Source organism: Manacus vitellinus, unplaced genomic scaffold, assembly GCF_001715985.3.
Source record: "Manacus vitellinus isolate BGI_N305 unplaced genomic scaffold, ASM171598v3 scaffold_1_pilon, whole genome shotgun sequence".
NCBI classification, from domain to species: Eukaryota; Metazoa; Chordata; class Aves; order Passeriformes; family Pipridae; genus Manacus; species Manacus vitellinus.
Window position 1 is genome coordinate 33,734,302 of NW_021939396.1, and position 19,191 is coordinate 33,753,492.

At 36.2% G+C, this 19,191-nt stretch overlaps 1 protein-coding gene across 2 annotated transcripts in view; it reads left to right on the top strand.

Annotated features, from left to right (window-relative positions):
• ARFGEF1 (ADP ribosylation factor guanine nucleotide exchange factor 1) overlaps positions 1-19,191 on the top strand; it is a 91,069-nt gene that overhangs the window by 32,203 nt on the left and 39,675 nt on the right. For both annotated transcript variants that reach the window (XM_018079576.2, XM_029959264.1), the window contains 7 exons: positions 937-1,083; positions 8,963-9,142; positions 10,709-10,982; positions 11,530-11,643; positions 12,278-12,450; positions 13,534-13,667; positions 17,006-17,240. In XM_018079576.2, the coding sequence (XP_017935065.1) occupies positions 937-1,083; positions 8,963-9,142; positions 10,709-10,982; positions 11,530-11,643; positions 12,278-12,450; positions 13,534-13,667; positions 17,006-17,240 (1,257 nt within the window). The remainder of the gene's footprint in view (positions 1-936; positions 1,084-8,962; positions 9,143-10,708; positions 10,983-11,529; positions 11,644-12,277; positions 12,451-13,533; positions 13,668-17,005; positions 17,241-19,191) is intronic.

Genomic DNA, 19,191 nt, shown 5'->3' on the forward strand with positions numbered 1-19,191 from the left:
CATTTATTTCTCACAAAAGGTGAATGTATGTTATTTATTATGTAGTGTATGTATGTGTTTATTTGTGAGTATATGTATTACCTCAGTTATGTGTTTGGATCAGTTTTAGTATGTACAACTGCTTCTTTTCATGTGTTCAAATATGTGTTGAACTAACACAGCAGGTATAGCATTAGCAAATTCTTTTTGTTATTCATAATTGTTGTAAAATAGTTTCAATTTGAGATGTCTAGTTTCTCAAAACTCCCGAGGCTCCCGTAATGTTTTCAGAACAAATTCTACAGCCTGGAATTTTGCCATTTGTTTCTCCTGAGCAGCCCAACAATGAACCCAGTTTACAGTTACAGGCACATTCATGCCTGGCAAGCTCTTGCGCCATGATGCTACTCTGTATTTTTCAGTAGGTGGGCCATGGAGATCTACAAATACTCTTACATCTGAAGTATTCAGAAGAGGAGTTTACTAATTTTGTAATAAATTCCACTTTACATTATTGAAGACTTAGTGAAAGAAAGGGATAAAAGAACACTTAAAAACAGAAGAAACACTGAATCTACTAGCTAATCTTCTGTTTTTAAATAGAAATCATTTGCAGCTGGTTTATCCGGTATTAAAACCATTTGTGTGCTGACTACATATGAAGACTTGTGTGATGTGAGCTAGTTTTTAGGAACCTGTTCATTTTAAAACATTGTTAACTGATGAACAAAATGTTAAGCTTGCTGACAAACTTTGTATTGCAGTTGCTGAGTGAAAATGGAATAAATCTGGAAGGCGTTTAAAAAAAATCCTCGATGTTTTATGAGACATGGGGTAAAATGTACTGTTTTAATTATTCTGTGCAAGTTAGAGCTTTCAAGTGAATTTATTTATTATAACAAAAAACCAGCTTAATTTTTAAGCTCTTATTTATGTGAGTTTTTTTCTTCTCTCCAGAAACTTATAGCATATGGGCATTTGACAGGGAATGCTCCAGACAGTACAGCTCCAGGCAAAAAATTAATTGATAGAATTATCGAGACAATATGTGGCTGTTTTCAAGGCCCTCAAACAGACGAAGGGGTTCAGCTACAAATAATAAAGGTAATACATTCAAATATCTCATGCATTTATCGTGGTGACAGCAGGAAGACGTGATCTCAGAGTTCGAAAGCAGAAGTGTTTAACTTGTAAATGTAATGATAATTTTAAAATATTTTCTTGATCCTTTTTCTTTGAGATGGAAACTCCCCATCCTACTCTCCTTTTCCTAATTTCTCCCTCTGCATTTTGGGTGAACTCATGGTTGTGACCTCAAGTCTTGTGCACAGACCACAGGGTGAAATTTCATTCACAGCAGACTTGTGGAGCCTATAATTGTGCCTCCTCTAATTGTGAGGAATTACCGTCAAACCGTCCTGCACTCCCAGTGGGGGAAATGGTAATTAAGCAGCAGATTTTAAAATCCATTTTGGAATTGGTTGATGAAATGCAATTAGACCTGGCAGTTGGGTGTTGCCACACTAGCTTTGTGCTGCTGTGTCAAAGCTTTTTGCTTGAAGGAGGTCCAGAGTTTCTTTCTGTAGCTTATGTAAATGTTGCATGTGGAGTTTGTACAAATAAATGTTTCTGGGGAATCTGTTTTCTGATTGCAGCCATTAATTATGGGTATTTATTGCAGGAAATTATTATGCCAAGTACTAGAAGTTAGCTACCTAGTGGAAATGCCATTCCCTGCTCCTGTAACAGCAGTCTTTGAATGGCTGTGATGGTGAGCAGTGGTGAAGAAAACAGTTGGAATTAGTTATGAGAAATTGAGTGTTTGTTGCCTCATTGGCATTGTATTTGTTTGTTTTACTGCAAAGAATGTAGTTTGTTCTCCTACTCCTTTTCATATCTCGGATCTTCCTTGTTCTTTGCACTCCACTTCTCCAGCAAATAGTTGTTAAAAATGTTGGTTTATGCTGCTGTTTTCTAGATTTGTTGTGTTGTTTTGCTGAAGCATTTAAGACATTTTTCATCTTGCAAAAGGAAGCTTTTGTTGATTTAAACTTCCAGTGGTTGTAACTATTATATCTCCCTCTCACTGTAATACTGTCTCTCTGAATGCTTTCTTATTCCAGTCTTCCCTACCTGAAGGGGCTTATCTATAAGCTGATATTCCTTCTGTCCAACAAAAAGGTTGAGAAAGTAAATTCTTAAAAAATTGTTACATGCATTAAGTGTATACATTAAGTGCCCTAATTTTTTTACTGTTTACATTTAGCCGATTGCCATGTTAGAATTACTAGGAAAGTGGAGAGTACCGTTTTGACTTTGTCTCCGTGTTTGTCCAATACACTGAACACTCTAAAAAGCCTGAAAATTAGAAATAACTCTTGCAAAGACCAGAACTTCTGACTTTGGAGGAATAATGAAATTGCTAAGTCAGTTGTATTCTCATAGGCTTCATAACTCTTCAGTTCTGAGCTGAGTGTGGACTCCTCCAGTATGATTTGAAGGATTGATCATGACTTTTCAGACTCTTCTGTGGTCCTAGTGACTAGTATGTTGTCTGAAGAATTTTAATTCCATCAGGGAGATAGAAGGCAGAGGGGACCTGCATCTCCTGCTTTCCTGTGCTGGTACTCCCAGGACGTTATCCACAACATAAGCAGCATTCCCACAGGGCAGCTGCATCACCAATGCCATGATGAAAGTTGAGAACCTTGATCCTCAAACACCTTACTTCCTGGAATGTCTTGGTTCGGCGTGTCGCATGGGTGTTCCTTACATAGCATGGTGCCCTCAGTGTAGGATCTGGGAGCCCTTGTTGGGTAAGAGTTTACATGCAGTGCTGTTTCCTAGTTACTAGATGGCTTTCCAGTGGTGGAGTCATCTTAAGCCAGTTCCCAACAACCAGAGCTGCTTAGGAGTTCTGAAAATACCTTTCTGCTGACTACCAAGGAAATAATTTTGCTGACACTGAGGAGTATAATTTGTCTTTTTTTTAGGTATCTAAGCTTAGAGGCACATGTTGCACTTGTTTTGATGGGGGCTAGCTGAACTTTTCTATTCCTGTTTCTGCTTGCGTGTTCTCATCTCTGTAATGCCCTTGTTCTTCATCTACAGACCCTGTGATTAACCAGACTGGGAAATTGGCCCTTTCCTTCCCTTCTGTTGTAGTTTAGTTTGATTTGGTGTAATTTTGACGTGAAGCCATTCAAATTTCTTGCTCAGTTGTTATGATGGGGATTGTTGTGGCAGGAAAAAAAGCAAGTAATTAGACTACTGGTGTGATTGAAAATGGTTCATGCAAATTATGTCTGAAATCGCCTCCCTTTGTTGAACCTCTTTGCCTCCAGGCTTGCTCTCCAAGGGCTACTGTGGCATTGTTGCGTGAGAGTGCAGACTTCTGTTGACAGCTGCAGAGATCTTAGTTGAAGTTCTGTTTACATTTCTGTCTGGCATTTTTGTTCATGAAGAACTAAAATTATGGCAAAAATTGTATTAATTTTTTTTTAAATCTGTAAAGAAGGAATAAGGATGAGAAAGAAGGATGGAATATGCTGTCGACGGTGTTTATTTTACCTTGGCCTGCTGTATGGAAAGTCTTTGTTGTTATCTAGATACTTTTACAGCTTAATTTACTCTTTGGCAGAGAAAAATTGTTGTGTGTGCTTGATAGCTGTAGTCTGAAAACTTGAATGTTATTTAGTGACGTTTTCTGAGTCTTCCATGTGCAATAGACTGTTCATAAGGTCAGCTCCTGTCTGTGTCTTTTTACAGCTGGTCACATTGTCAGTATGACTGATGTCCCTGGAGGAAGGAAAGTTGAGTCAAATGTCGCTTGCACAAGTTGCCTTTTGAAAATGACTGAAAATAGAGGACAACCCATTGTTGGATTACAGAATGGGAAGTCTGTAAAGGCTAACTGTTTCTGAGCAATGAGGAGAATGTTGGTGGATTTGAAAGTATTATAACAAAATTTGCATGAAAGCAAATTCCTAATTGAGAATACCCTTAGAACTACTTCAGTTCCATGTCCTGTTATGTTTCAGTAGTGTGGAATGCTAAGTAACTTAATCATCTACAGTATCATGTAGTACTGTGATTTTTGTTTCCTGTTAAAAGATTGTTGAAAACTTAATTTCTCCTGCTGAGATTGGAAGGAGCTGTAGATTGTGGAATGCTTTGAGAATACAATAATGATGCAAGAAGTTTTATTTCTGAATACTTGTATTTGGAGGCTTAAGTTAACAGCTGGTTCTCCTTACTTAACCTGAAAATGCTGTCCTGTCAGTTTGCAATTTTATTTTTTAGAGAAGGATTGTTTTCAGAGTTGGATATGAAATACTTCTGTTTTGCAAAATACTTATCTGGTTAATTCCACATTAGATTCTAGTTCATTTTGAACACCTAAATTTCCACTGATAAAACTAAATAAAAGCTTATATTCTTATATAATTTATATTCTGTGTTATCTTCCATAGGAGAAACTGGAATATAGTTCTCTTTCATTCACAAACTTCATAATCCTTCAATGAGTTTCATGGCTGGCAACTGACCAAATGTTTGAGAATATAGGTTATTTTTTCTTAAACTTGATGTTAAGTAGATAAAAATTACTAGTTAAAATCAAATACTAAGTCTTACTGATAATTAATAATTTCGTTATTACTGAAATCTGATATACAATCTAGGATGTGACACTGTTGATTTTAATCACTGTCTTGACTGTGAAAGCATGCTGGAAGCAAACACTGTATTTTTATGTTCTTCATACCCTTACAGTGCATTTCCACAGGTCTTCAAAGTTGGTAAACTAAGTGAGATAACCTTAGATATTTTAAAGCAATGTAAATATGTAATGTAAGTGACTGAATAATTTGGAAATGGTAAAAAGCAGAAGATTAGATTGTCACTTGCTCACAAAGAAAATATTGCTTGGAGAATTACTGCATTCTGCATGTTTGTTTTTTTAGTGTCACTTATATTGAAAAATTATTTATCTATGAAGGTTATTCGATGTGTTTGTTGTTTTCGGGTTTAAGAACTTCAGTATCCTGTGTTTTTTCAAGAGTCAGTCCATAGTAACACATTATTTCATGATAAGTAAATGTTGGGACTTCAAGTTAACTTAAAAAAAATATTATTGAAAATAACCATATAACCCCTCTCAAAGAAGGGATTGGGTGGTTCCAGTAGCTAATTAACACTGGAGAGAGGAGTTAGGGCTACTGTGTTTTATGTACTGTCTCAAGTATTCAAGAGTTTCTAGGCAACTGAATTAGGAAATTAAGACAAAGTAAGCCCATGCTGATCAGATGACAGCTCTACTGTGTCATAAATTCTTCCAAAGATAAAACGATCGGAGTTGACTGAGAGGAAAAAAAAGACTGACCCTGAGCTGAAAATTGTTCTCTTGGTAGTAGTTATATTCTTTCACTATAACTGTGCTGTTCTTGCAGAATATTCAGTGTGAGAGGAGTGCAAAGTTTAGAGGTACAGATAGATGCTGAATGATTTCAGTAGAGAATTATTGTTAATTTAGTTTACTTTTAAATTACATTCATTTTGCCTCACAAAGTGCAATACTTTCTGTGCTAATACACCTGTTTTACATAACAGGAAATTAACTAGGCAAACATGCTTCAAGCTAAAAGAAAAAATGCTTCGTGTGTCACACAAAGATATGATAATCTGTAACTCAAGAAATGATCCTGAAGATTTTTGTCTTTTCCCAAAGCCATCTGATGGTTGTTTATAAAAATGAATAAGCTTTATTTATAGTAACTAGGTAGCAGCACAGAACAGTAGGATCTTTCTCAAATTCAGAACAACAGGTGTGAAGGACTGGAAGGAAAGCATAAGGAAACAAACTCACAGTCAGGATGCTAGCCAGAAGTTTCAGGACAAGGAAAGCTTGTTGACTGTTGGTATTTTTGCAGGCTTTGTGACAAAGCTTTTTTGGAAGGACCTGAAGTATAGTGAGGTACTGCTAACAATGTTCTTACAAAGTTTTCTTTCTCCTAAAGAACAGCAAAGGAGAGGAATACAGTAAAGTAGGCTTCTTTTTTTTTCATTTATTCATCTCTCCTTAACTCACACTGAAGATACTGGATGAAAACAGATGAGCTAAGTGTGACCAGAAGGAGTGGGAACTCAGCTGCAAAAAGCCTTGAACAGCAAATCTTTAGCATGATGGAAAAGAGCAACATAATGCTGTGACTCCTAAGGAGTAGCTTGGAAAAATGGAAGCATTTTTTCATCCAAGCTTTGCTCCGAGATTTTATCCTAGCATGCCTTTAATACTCTGAATCTACTAAAATCACTTTTAAAACAAAAACCCAAACACCAGCGAACACCTGGATGGTTTTATTTTGTTTAGCTTTTAAGTGTATTGATATATTGCTGTTAAAATAGCACAGATGACTTCATGTCCCAGACCTGTTGCAAAGTAAGTGATAATAAGAGTGTGTAGCTGGAAGGAAGGTAGACCTTTTGTTGTTCATGTCGTAAGGACGTGCATTGTTGTGTAGCAGTTTCAGATTTTGTGTACTAACCCTCCTTAACTGAGGACTGTTGCTGAAGTTATTGTCCTCTCTTCTTTGCATTGGACATAGTGGCTGTTTGGTCACAGAGTAACAGTGGGGAGTAACATGAAGAAAAGCAATAAAATGAGAAAGGAAGGGTTTATTTTGCTAACATATGAATTTACAAGAGTTCCAGAAGATTAGCAGTGCTGCTCCTGATCGTAACCTGTGGTTTCCCAGGGTTAGCTGTCATACCCGTTGTGCTAATGATGTTCTCTTTTATGATACAGAATTAGGTGACATTGTTTAGGGCATGTCATCAAATTAGCCCTAAATGGAAGCTGCCAAGAGGAAAGGATGTTGTTCAGAAAGTAATTGTAAAATACTTCCTGTCTTATGTTTGTTCTTGTATTTCTACTAGTTGTCATAGTAGAGGAAAAGAAATGACACTGAGATGTGAAGTAAGCATGATTAATGTCCTGAGGATGGCTCTAAATTAGAAGGAAGGTGAAAGATATTAGCAAGAGATCAAAGTTAAAAATGCTTATCAGTTTGCAAATGTGTATAGTAGTCACTAAGATTAGTCTCTAGTGCCTGGGAAGGAAAGAAGCCCAAAACAAGTGACTGTCATGAGCTCTGTAGCCAAGTTGAACCCTTTTATAGTTAGATATCTGTAGGGAGATGCCCTGTGGAAAGACTGACTTCTCAGTCTGCATAGATGTTATTAGTGAATTTGGATTAATATGTTAAGGAGGTATGTCTCTGTGCATTGGAAGCATTTCTTCTCCTCCACACCCCCTTATCAGATGGTATGAAAAGAGGTCATAACAGGCATACTAGTAGGTCTAGTAGTCATAACAGGCATACTGAGGAAATTCAGGCTGTTAAGCCAGTTAAAACAAAAGAGCACATAGTCCATCTGTAGCCTTGTCACCTTTTTCTACTAGGTGGCACTGCTTCCTATTATTACAAGTTGGGGGAAAAAAACCTTGTAAGACTTTACTGAACTGAGATGGAAGTTAAAATTGAACTTTCAAATATCAGCTTCTTAATCACCTGAATTTAACAAGGAAACAGTGACAAAAAGGAGTAACTTTATGAATGACATAACTAGACGAAAAAGAAATGGAGGCTTGATCCCCCTGCACCTTTTCATTATTGTCCTAAACATTGGGCTGCAAGAGACCTTATCTTCCAGGTGAGAAACTGTAGGTGGTTGTTAAACTGGTGTATTAAGTGTGTGTGTGTGTGTGTGTGTGTGTGTGTGTCACTGGTATCCTTTGTAACTGAATGAAAGAAATATTAACTAAATCTAAATATTTACTGTATTGGGCCCAGACAGTAGTGCTATGGAAGAAATAGCTGTTAATGCCTGGGATCCACTTGTTCAGCTTGTTTCAAGAGTTACTGATTTTAGTTTTTTAAAGGCTTTGAGTGAACAGTGGATACTATTTGTTCTGTACTATTTGTGTGTACAGAAGTGCTGACAGTGTCAGCAAGAGATGAGGTGTGGTTTGATGAAACAAGCCAACACTTGAAATAACTTTTATAAATTTATCACAGTTAAAAACAGAAGTAGGAGCATTCCAGTGCTTCTAGTTCTTACTTAGTCTAAATGTTCCATTAAATCATAACTTCGTCAAAGTTTTCAGTGCATACAGTTCTCAGATTCCTTCTACTGGAGTAAGTGATCAGTATAAACATTTGGACTATTGTGGACCAAGTTCTTCCCCTTTCTTTCCACTCTTCAGCATGCTTCTCTGATAGTGTTTTCATACCCTGCCCTCAGCTTTTGTCTACCTCTGTTTCTGCCCTTTAATCCAGCCTGCCTCTGCCTCACATAAAGATAACGGGTTCCTTACTCCTCTGTTACCTGACCTTTTACAGGCTTATGTGCATATTTTATTTTTTTTTTAAAGAGAAGGAGATATTAGCTCAAATAGGAAGACATAAATGAATTTCTAGAGAGAGGGCAACACAATATTCTAGCATCTACCCAAAAAGAGTTTTTGTAAAAGGCAGTTGTCCCTCTATAGCTGCCTAATCTCATACTCGGTCTTTGTTCATCACATTTACATTTATTTCTGAAAAACCTTTTGCACCCTTTGACTTGCTTTCTATATTTTTAACAGGTAATCTGTTCATGTTTGTGTCTAGAAAATTCTAGGATGACTTCTTATAAGTACTTCTTTGATGACTGCATTACTTACTTCTTGCTGTTAGGTATTATGAAACATGTGTTTCCTAGATATGTTGCTGACAAACACTCTCAGTTTAGTATAACTGGTATATATGATGTTCTAACATGGCTACAAGAGTACCTGGGAAAACATAATTAAATTGCAGTTCAGGATATGTATTTAGATATATTGTAGAAGTAATCCAATTTTTGTGTTTGTTAATTTGCAAACTTTTTGATTGCTAAGGTTCTGACTGGAAAATGTATATGTGTGTATGTGTTTATTTAGGCTTTGCTCACTGCAGTAACATCTCAACACATAGAAATACACGAAGGAACAGTGCTACAGGCTGTACGAACATGTTACAATATCTACCTAGCAAGCAAAAATCTTATAAATCAAACCACAGCCAAGGCCACTCTAACACAAATGCTGAATGTCATTTTTGCACGTATGGAAAATCAAGCAGTGAGTATCTCAGTATCTTTATTTAGAAACTAGCTCTTGAAAGCAAACCAGCTTGAGAGGTTTGTTTTGTCATTATTATTAAAATTTCTGGCTTTTCTAACTTAGGTACTTTGGAGAAAAAATAATCTGGTATCTTGTATTTTTCTTCTTGCATTTTGCATTCTGAAATAATTGTCAAATGTGTTTTTTGGGGGTGGTGTATAGGTTTTAAGCTTCTCACAGTGGTCCTCTATATTTAATGGATGTATTCAATTGCAGCCCTCCCCAAACAAACAGAAAAGTCTCTTCAGTCATGTAATCATATACATTTTTTAACATTTACTTATGTCACTGAAAATGCTATGGTCAGCAAGGACCTCAGCATATGCCCTGTGCCTTCTACTGCTGATAGTAAAGATGTAGGAGACAAAATAAGCATCCTGAGTTCTATTTTAAAAGAAATAAAAAACCACCCAAAATCCACATAAGCAAAAATGCAGATGTCCAGATTTGAGAACAGGTTGGATTCCTAGCTACTTCTAGAAGTAATTCTGCTGTAATATTGCAAACTCTTAAGTTTGTAGTACTTTCGTACTTTCCCTCCAGAAGCAACTGCGTATTGGTACATGGTGCCATCACAGTTAAAGCAATATGAGAGATCATATTTATGATAAGTGTCAAGACCCACACAGCACCTGAAAGCTTTGGGAAATCAGTGCAGTTACTGTCCTTCTAAGCCACTTAATTAGAAGATTATTATTATTATTATTATTATTATTATTATTATTATTATTATTATTATTATACGTTGGAAATCTTGATTTTTGCAGACTAAAGTCTAGTCTTGATAAGCAGTCCTACTTGTTTTGCACACTCAGTGCAGTTATTTCAGCATATCTAATTGATGCTAGAAGGAATTGTTTGAGCTGTAGTTTGAGTTGTATCTTCTTGGGACTCTGTGGCACCCCAAAAGATGCAGCATAGGAAGCTTTAAGTGGAAAAGAGTAAAAGGCTGAGATCACAGTAACCAAAATAACAGTATAAAAGGTTACAAAGGTTTTGGTAAATGCTAGACTCTGCAGGGATAGGAAACCAGTTCTTAGAGCATCATCTCAAAGGACATCCCGCTTTGGTTTGGCTTTAATGCATGTTGTCTTAATGCATTAGACAAGTGACAGAAATTCTTCCCTTTCTCAAGGATTTCAGATCAAGGGACCACAAAAAAAATCTGCATGTTTTTCCATGCAGTCCTTGTTTACTGTCACATCTGCTCTCTGAAATTCCTTATAGGGCAGGCAGACAACTTTTGGTCTTATAGTATGTGTAGTGTAGTCACCCCTCTTCCACAGTGAAGATATATAGTTAAGTGCAATGTGCATAGTTGGGAAGCAGCCCCCCCTGCAATGGATTATCCTGTGATATAAAAATTATTTATAATTAAAGATGCATTTTCTTAAACTGTTACATCTTTTAGGAAGGTACTGTGTAAGCAGAGACAATAGAGATGTCATGTTTATAAAACAATGTATACAGCTTATTATTATATTTTGATAGAGAAGTTTTTGTGTGTTTGCAATGCTTTTTTAGCTTCAGGAAGCCAAACAGATGGAAAAGGAAAGACACAGACAGCAACACCATTTACAGCAGTCTCCATTAAGCCATCATGAGCCTGAATCACCTCAACTGAGACATATTCCAGCACAGACTGATCAGCTGTCCAAAGAACATGAGAGGGAACTTGACCACAGCACAAATGATATGGACAAAAACCTTCAAGAAGATATTGAGGCAGAAAATGGATCTGACATTTCTAGTGCTGAAAATGAACAGACAGAAGCTGACCAAGCCACAGCAGCAGAAAGTAATCAGTGTGTATTTTTGTTTCTTGGAGGGAGGGAAATGTCTGTAAAGAGAAAGGCTTAAAGATGATCTTTTTTTCCTTCTCCGAAATCTGAAGTCAGGCATATTTTCAAGTAGTTGACTAACACAAAATATTTGTTGCCCTTGTTACTACTGTTAAACTTCATCATGAGTATTCTTTAGTCCTGCACTCTGTTTTAGTCACTGTAGCAAAGACTCCTTTTTGTATCTTTGTAATATTGTGAAAGTTTTTGAGAATAATGCCTTAGAACCATCGACTTTTCAGTGTTTAGTGTACATGAAGATACAGAATTGATGTCTTTTGTTGGCATAGGCCTGTAGCTTAATTATCATTTACAAGTTGAACGCAGAATTCTTACATTCTGCAAATATATGTTTTTGAAGTGACCAAACATGCTTTTTTTAATGTATACTCTCCTATTAATAGATTTGTAATTGCATTTTTAAATACTAAATGCAAGCAAAATACTTTCTTAATTTCTGAGTTTATCATTAATGTTTTTTTGTGTTTGTTGTTCTTTATAAAGATCTTTCTAAAGCTGATGGAGGAGCATATGATGGTGAAAGCAATGAGTGTGAAGAGAAAGCACAAGAAATTGTAGAAAGTATTGTGCAGGAAATGGTGAACATAGTAGTTGGAGGTATTATATTAATGTCTGTCTAGTCAATAGCAGTCTGAATCTTGACCTTTAAGAATTACTTTAACACTTTAAAATATTTAACTGAAATATATAATTATTAAAAAATTACTTACATGCAGAAAAAGACAAGTTCAGTTGTCTGACCTTAGCTGTGCATTATTTAACAGTAAAATGGATAAGATTTCATACATTGATTTACACTTTTTATATTGGACACCAATGTTCTTTTAAAATGCAAAAAAAGTTGGGTTGTTTTCTGTTCTACATAAACACTCTTCAGAAATGGGCCCACCTCTGTAGTAGCAGTGTTATCACTACATTTTTTAATTTGTTGGAAATTGATTATCAAAGTAGTGAGTGATTTCCTCTCCCAGTACTTCTTGGAAACCTGGTAGAGGATGACCCCAGCAATGTAAAGTTATAGGTAAATTTTTTTATTGTAGTTTTTATTAGTGGGAATAAAAGTATTTGCAGTTTTTATAGTTCTGTAATGCCATGTAAATTCTGCTTTAAGCTTCTCCTTGTGATAATTTTCTTATAATTGTTTTAGTATTTAAATTTTAGTTTTAACAGCTCTTTTTAATATTGAATCTCCTGTAACATTTGTTAATAATTTTTCCATCTTTTCTGATAGATGTCGAAGGCACTGCTGAAAGTGCAGGTGGTGATGGCACAATGGTAACATTAGAGGATGGCAGTGACAGTGAAAACATTCAGGCAAATGGAATTCCAGGGACTCCAATTTCTGTTGCTTATACACCATCTTTACCTGATGACAGACTATCTGTCTCTTCCAACGATACTCAGGTACAGGTAGTTATGAATTAGGAAATACTGAAAAAAGTAGTATGTTTTTAAATATTGCCCAATACTTGTGCAGACTGTTTAATATAATTCCATAAAATAAGTTGCTGAGACAAATTTCAAGTATGAAGTCATGTTCTAAGCATTATTCTTCCTTAATGAAATTTAAATGAAATTTTTCTAAGTAAATTCTGCATTTGATGTCGCTCTTATCCTACTATATTTTTAGCTGCCCCATGGACTACACTGTTCCAAGATTAGTTTCTTGTTTTGTGAACTGCTCCTCAGAAATAATAAAACTAGTATTCAAGATACATAGTGAAGAATATCACCAATTATAGACATACCTGTGTAATTTTAGTGTGCTCTTTTCAAATGATAAATAATTTCAAGCCTATAGCATGACCTTACTGCAGTGATTTTAAATAAATAGTTTCATATGTGAGAGGATTTGATTTTCATTAATAAAATAGATGTGAATATACACTCCCTCTGTATCAGATATGGACATGTATACACTATCAACTGACCGAGTGTTTCTGCTGTCAGACTGTACTGAGTAATTAGGTTTGGGAATAATAAATTTTAAGCTTAAAAAATTACAGTCACAAAGGTCATATAAAGAGAAGATTAAATATGTTGCTTATATATGGAACAATAATACAAAATTGCAAGAACTTACGAGTATTTGTTATACTATAGAAATTTTATCAAATGTGTCTGATGAGAGGATATATAACTACTCACACTCTATTAAAATGTCAAGTCTTTGGGTCCAGTTTTCTACTAAAAATGCCTGAAGGCAGTTCACTGCAAATTACCCTACTTAAACTTGACCTACCTAATTTTGTGACAGTCTTTAATTAATTCTGACTTTTTACTGAAATGGCAGTTTTTATTAGTGAGTGTGTTTGTTTTAACTGGACTGAAGAATATTTTGTTTTGTTTTAGTCTTGAGACCATAAACCTAAAGTGAATTGGTTATATTTGTATAATATATTAACTTCTTGTTGCTAGGAGGTGGGGATTTCCCCTACACACCCTGCTAATGCAAAATGGAATACTGAAATATGTTAACTTCTTTAGGAATCTGGAAATTCTTCAGGACCTACCCCTGGTGCTAAGTTTTCCCACATTTTACAAAAGGATGCCTTCCTTGTATTCAGGTCACTGTGTAAGCTCTCCATGAAGCCCCTGTCAGATGGACCACCGGATCCAAAGTAAGTAGAATTTAAGAGTTTTCATAATCATCTTTACTGTCTGAAAATAAAAATAAATTATTTAAGTATTTTTGCGAGTTCTCGATTACTGAGAAAGTAATGGTATGGTAAAAAGAACCTAGAAACTTCGAAAAGGTACTTTTATGTTTTAGTGCATCTTTTATATACTTGTTTGCAAGTTTATTAACAACACCTATGCTTCCTGTAAGTACATCATGTTCTTCCTAGTTGCTCTTTATAATGCTTTTCGGAAGGGTTTGTATCGAAGATCTTCGGGTATTTCTGGTCTTGGCTCATGTTGCTCTGCTTTTACATAATTTCTAGGTTCATAACCATTGCTGTTTGTGCCCCACAGTTTCTTTCATCTCTTACATACTGTGTGTCCAGTGCACATACCCAGCTCTACTTCCTATTAATATAAGCTCCTCACTTGGAGCAGATGCCACTTGTGATAAGTTCATGCTATAGTGTTCCATTCTTTTGTTCAGGTTGGACACTTTCTTCAGCCTACTTAATCAAAACTCAAATGTTTTGAAAACAAGGTCTTTATTTGGCTGGTTTTGGAAGTCTTGTGCTCTGACTGAAGATACTATGTTTTCATCTTGGCTTAGAGAATTTTTTGTTGTAAAGCAAAAAAATAAATTCTCCATAGATGGGTGCCAGTATTAAGTTTGAGTCTTGGCAAAAAAGTTTGCTTTCTGATCTTGGATAGAATTTGTATACATGTTTTTTTTGCACATTAGGAGCAATTGGTAATAATTTTCAAGAGGCCTACTTTTTTCTTACTGGAATCTTAAAACTGCTGTAGTATTACTTCAGAGGGCAGTGAAAGGCCTGGAATTCTTTAAAATAAAATCAGCTTTACTTGTTCCAAGACCTTGTTCCACGGTCTAGCTTTTAAAGCAGGTAACTTTAAGACAGGTTAGTTTAATCAGTGATGTGTGTTGTGGATTTAATAAGCTGAAAAGATAGTAGAAAGAGTTTGAAGGTTTAGTCTGGAACCATTCTTAAGTTATCTAGCAATGCACTATGGAAAGTCAGGGTATTAGAGAATGAAGACTGAGGCATGAGGTTTTTCCTGACTGTTTTTGAGAATTGTCTTCCAGGAAATTCCATGAAAATCCTGTGGTTTTAGTTCTCTGAGACTAAAGCTACCCATTTATTAAAGGCTTTAATGGATTAACTCCCTCTGCAAGAGCAGAAATAGCTGTTGAGGCTCTTGGAGCTTGACATTCATATTAGAACTGATAAAGCTCTTCATATAAAACAAATCAGAGGAAGCAGCATTTCGGGCAACAGAAATTCACTGCAAATACATTCGAAGATATCTCATATTTGGAGAAGTGCCTAGAATTTATCAGTGGCTCTGAGGCATTGATGGGTTTTTGAACTATTACCAACATGCTGTAACTGGAAGGGGAGGTGTAGGGTGTCTACAACATTTTAAAGAGTCTTATCTACCCCTTTACAAATCATATTTCCAGTGAAATTTGTTATGAAGTCTGTAATGAAATATTTTCAAATTTTAGGTAACTGGACATGGAGCTTTAGCTTAAAATCACAAGGGTGGGAGTTGAGATCAGCATTATGCTTCCTGGGAACCTCGTTAATGTCTTTGTTTCCTTTTTCTCTGGAATAAAATAAGATGGAGGTGAAATATCTTGAAGGTTTGCTTGTTATTTTTTTTTCCTTAAACTTATTTTAAATTAAGTGGGCTTTACACATCATACAGGATTGATAAGCCCAGCATGTTAAGATTTCAGTTAGGAGCTGATACTTGCTGCAAATAGGCAATATCTAATATTTTATTTATGACTGGAATTCACTGTCTCCACATTTGATACCCTGTGATGCAAAATCAAGCCTTTTACATCAAGAGAGATTGTTATGTCAGGTTTCATGTGGCTGTGCACTGCCAGAGCCAAGCCTTTTCTTGAAGAACTCCTACAGAGAGCAGTTTTGGGACATTGACTTTGACCCGCAGCCCATTAGGAAAAATGAGAGGGACAAATTCTTCACTCAGTTTGACTGGCTATGTTTTCTTCTCAGAAGTGTCTTCAGAAAAAAAGTCTACAGTTGGAATTACAATTTATGAGTTTTAAATGTTTGCAGATTGATTTCCCCATCCAACTTGGTTTGACAGAAACAACTGAGTTTATTTGTAGCATACTTGTTATTAATTTGCATTTTTGCTTTTAGCTAGACTGAAATTACTTTTTTTTTTCAATTAAGCTTTTGTTTTTGCAGCATACACCAAATATCCAACTGCTGTTTGTGTCACATGTTGACTTGAAGTACTCCTTACTATGTCTGAGCTGTATTGGTTGAAAAATTTCCTGTCATTGTTCCTCATGTTTCATAACTGTCCTCTGTCAGTGAGCAGTTGTTTAATGAAAACTGTGGACTGTCCTGTTGGGAAAGTCGATTATGTCTTTACCTGCCCTTCAGAAGAGCTTTACTCTTTTTTTGAGATGATCAGAAGTGGGAAGAAGCATTGGGAGTCTGAGGAGAGAATGTTTTCCCCCAGAATGTTTTTTATTGCATTGTGTTTTCATAGATGCAGATTTCCTTTATGCTTTCTTTGTGTGTGTGTGTGGTTTGGGGTTTTTTTGACTGTTTTGTTTGGTTTTGTTTTGTTTTTAAGGCATAAATAGTAGCACTGTTCTGATATGAATTCTAACTTATTTCAATCTCTAAGAAGCATGATGTTACTGTGGGTCACTTGAAAATGCTGCAGTTGCCTGACTTTATTACTGCCATGCTTAAAATAGATGTGTTATGTATCTTACCTGTTCTAGGAGTGGGATGGGGCCAGTGACTAATAAATGTTGTATTCGAAAAAAGAGATTTCAGTGTTGGCAGGAATAGGTCAGGCAGTACAGGTGTTGCCTTTATAGTCCTTCAACTCTCTTTCCGTGCTGGTGGAAATAGAGGAGGAGGAGGAATTTCCACATCTTGATAGTCAGAATTTGGTAGGTGGGCTGCATATTTTAGATGGGATCTTCAAAAGGTCCATTAAGAGGAAAGAGTGCTCACTTCATCCTCTTATGCCTCCTGTTGCTGCTGTTCTGCAGTGCTGTGATTCAGAAGAGAGAGTGGCTCAATAGTAATTTTTCCTTTTCTATAAGAAGTTATTCTTGCCCACCTTGGTTGAAGAATGACCACTTCAGTAAAAAACATCAACATCTTTTAATGATCCTTTCTACAACAGGTTGTGTCAAATTTGAGTGAATTTCATTAACATACAACTGGCAAAATCATTGTATGTATTGACTTTTCAAGAGAATGTTTTGTTTTTTATGACTTAGGCTGAGCTGACATGCTCTGTTTTGTTCTAGATCTCATGAACTGCGATCAAAGATTCTTTCATTGCAGTTGCTTCTCTCCATTCTGCAAAACGCAGGACCAGTCTTCAGGACAAATGAGATGTTTATTAATGCTATAAAGCAGTACCTTTGTGTTGCACTGTCAAAAAATGGAGTCTCATCAGTTCCAGAAGTTTTTGAACTTTCACTTTCCATATTTCTTACTCTCCTCTCAAACTTTAAGACTCATCTAAAGATGCAGATCGAGGTACGTTACATTAATCTCTAATTAAAGAGTGGGGGATGTTCAGTGAACATTTGTTTGTTTGATTGTAGCTCAGTCTCACTTAGATAAATTTGACTCACAGCTTTTGTGTAAGACTTGCCAGATCTTCCTTATTTTAAAGTTTTCTGCTGGCTGTGGCATGTTATTATCACGTGATGCTGAAACTCAGAATTGAGTAGGTTTGTGGCTAAGCTCAATCAATCAGTGTTCAATAATGTGATTAAGAAAGTTTAGCCCTGCACTGCATAATACAAATTAGGAAAATGAGTACACTTATGAAATTCTATGTAATATATGGTTTTACAAAGGAATTTAAAACAAAAATTAATGACTTGAGAAGCATTGTGCATTCTCTTTGAGGTCACTTGAACAAATTTCTTTCTCTAGGGAAATCCCAGCTATTTGATTATTGTAGCCACTTTTCTTTGTATATCAGGGCCTATATCAGTATATGTTCTGAATAAGATAATCTCATTTCCTCTAAAGATACATGCACAATTAAACTCCTTGGGCAGTACATAGAGATAAGTATGTATTCTTAGCAATAAGTTATCTGAGTCCTTGCAGACATTGTAAATTCTCTCACTGGACTAATACATTCTAAGTCATAGGGGAAAGCCAGATGTATGTACAGGGTTTGTTCTTGAGTACTGCTCTTTGTGCCATAGTGTAGCTGTGTACAGAACTAATTTGTCCTTTGGAACCACATGGATACCCTCTTGTGGTGTCCCATGTGTTAAAGCTCTTAATTCTGTGGTGAATGAAGCAGCAGTGTGCACAGTGTGTCCCTACTGTGCATTTTAGTATTTTTAAGTTTGTGGAGTCAGTGTGAACACTGAAGCCTACAGATTGCCCCATCTGTGTGGAGCTTAAGTGCGTGAAAAGATGCTGAGGAATGTTGATAATGTTGCTGTTATAAGGACCTTGAATTCAGGGAATTCTTCATCTGTGCATGTCACTGTACAAGTTGATATGTTATGGCGCTTCGGAGGAAGAACCTCATTTTGACAGTAGCAAGTCAGAAAAGGATTGTGTTCTGATCACTTACCAGGTTATTTTGATACCTTTTAGGTGAAGAAACAATAGGTTTTCCAGTATTTTATAGCAGTGATTGAATGTGCCTTGAAAATATGATGTGTTTTGAAGGGTTTCAAGACAAACTGTGTGCTCAACAAGACTGTAGTGCAGGTGTGGTGTTTGGCACATCAGACAGACTGGGCTGAGCTGCTCCTCAGTCACACAGCCTGCTTCCCAGAAAGAGTTGGACTTGCTATGTGCTCACAGAGCTTACAATCAGCACGTAGGTGGTGAATGCGTTGCAATCCAACTTCCCTGACAGAAAGTGGATGCGTTTCCATCGCTGCCATCCTTTCACAAACTCCAAGCAGAAAATGGGATATGGGATACCCTACGCTATTGTAGCAGGTTCTAGAGTATGTCAGATTAGGACCATCACCCGTAACAGGGCTGTATTTCTTCCTTGGGAGAAAGCTTGATGCCACCGAAGTGTCACATCTATTGCAAAACGTGGGGGATAGAAACTTTTTCGTGGTTGTGAGCTAAGAATTCCTCTTTCAACTCCTGAGCCTAAAGGTTATTCAAAAGATGTGGGTAGACAAGTAGATAACTTCACATTCAGTTTGTGTCTTGGAGCTGTAAGGAGAGCCATATGCTCTGATTTATATATGCAAAATCTATATATTTTGGGATTGAGGCTGCATTCTTCGTCTGTGTAAGAATTTTCTGGCATATTTTAAAAGAAAAGCTTCAGATTCTGTTGGAAGTATCCCTCCCTTAGCCTTTTGACTTACAATAGCTCTGACAGCTAAAATAGTTTGATTGTACCTTAGCTGTATTGTAACTGTATTTCTGAATGGGTCAATGAATATATTTGCAGCAAGTCAAGTCCTAGATATGAGAGAAGCTGGGGTGA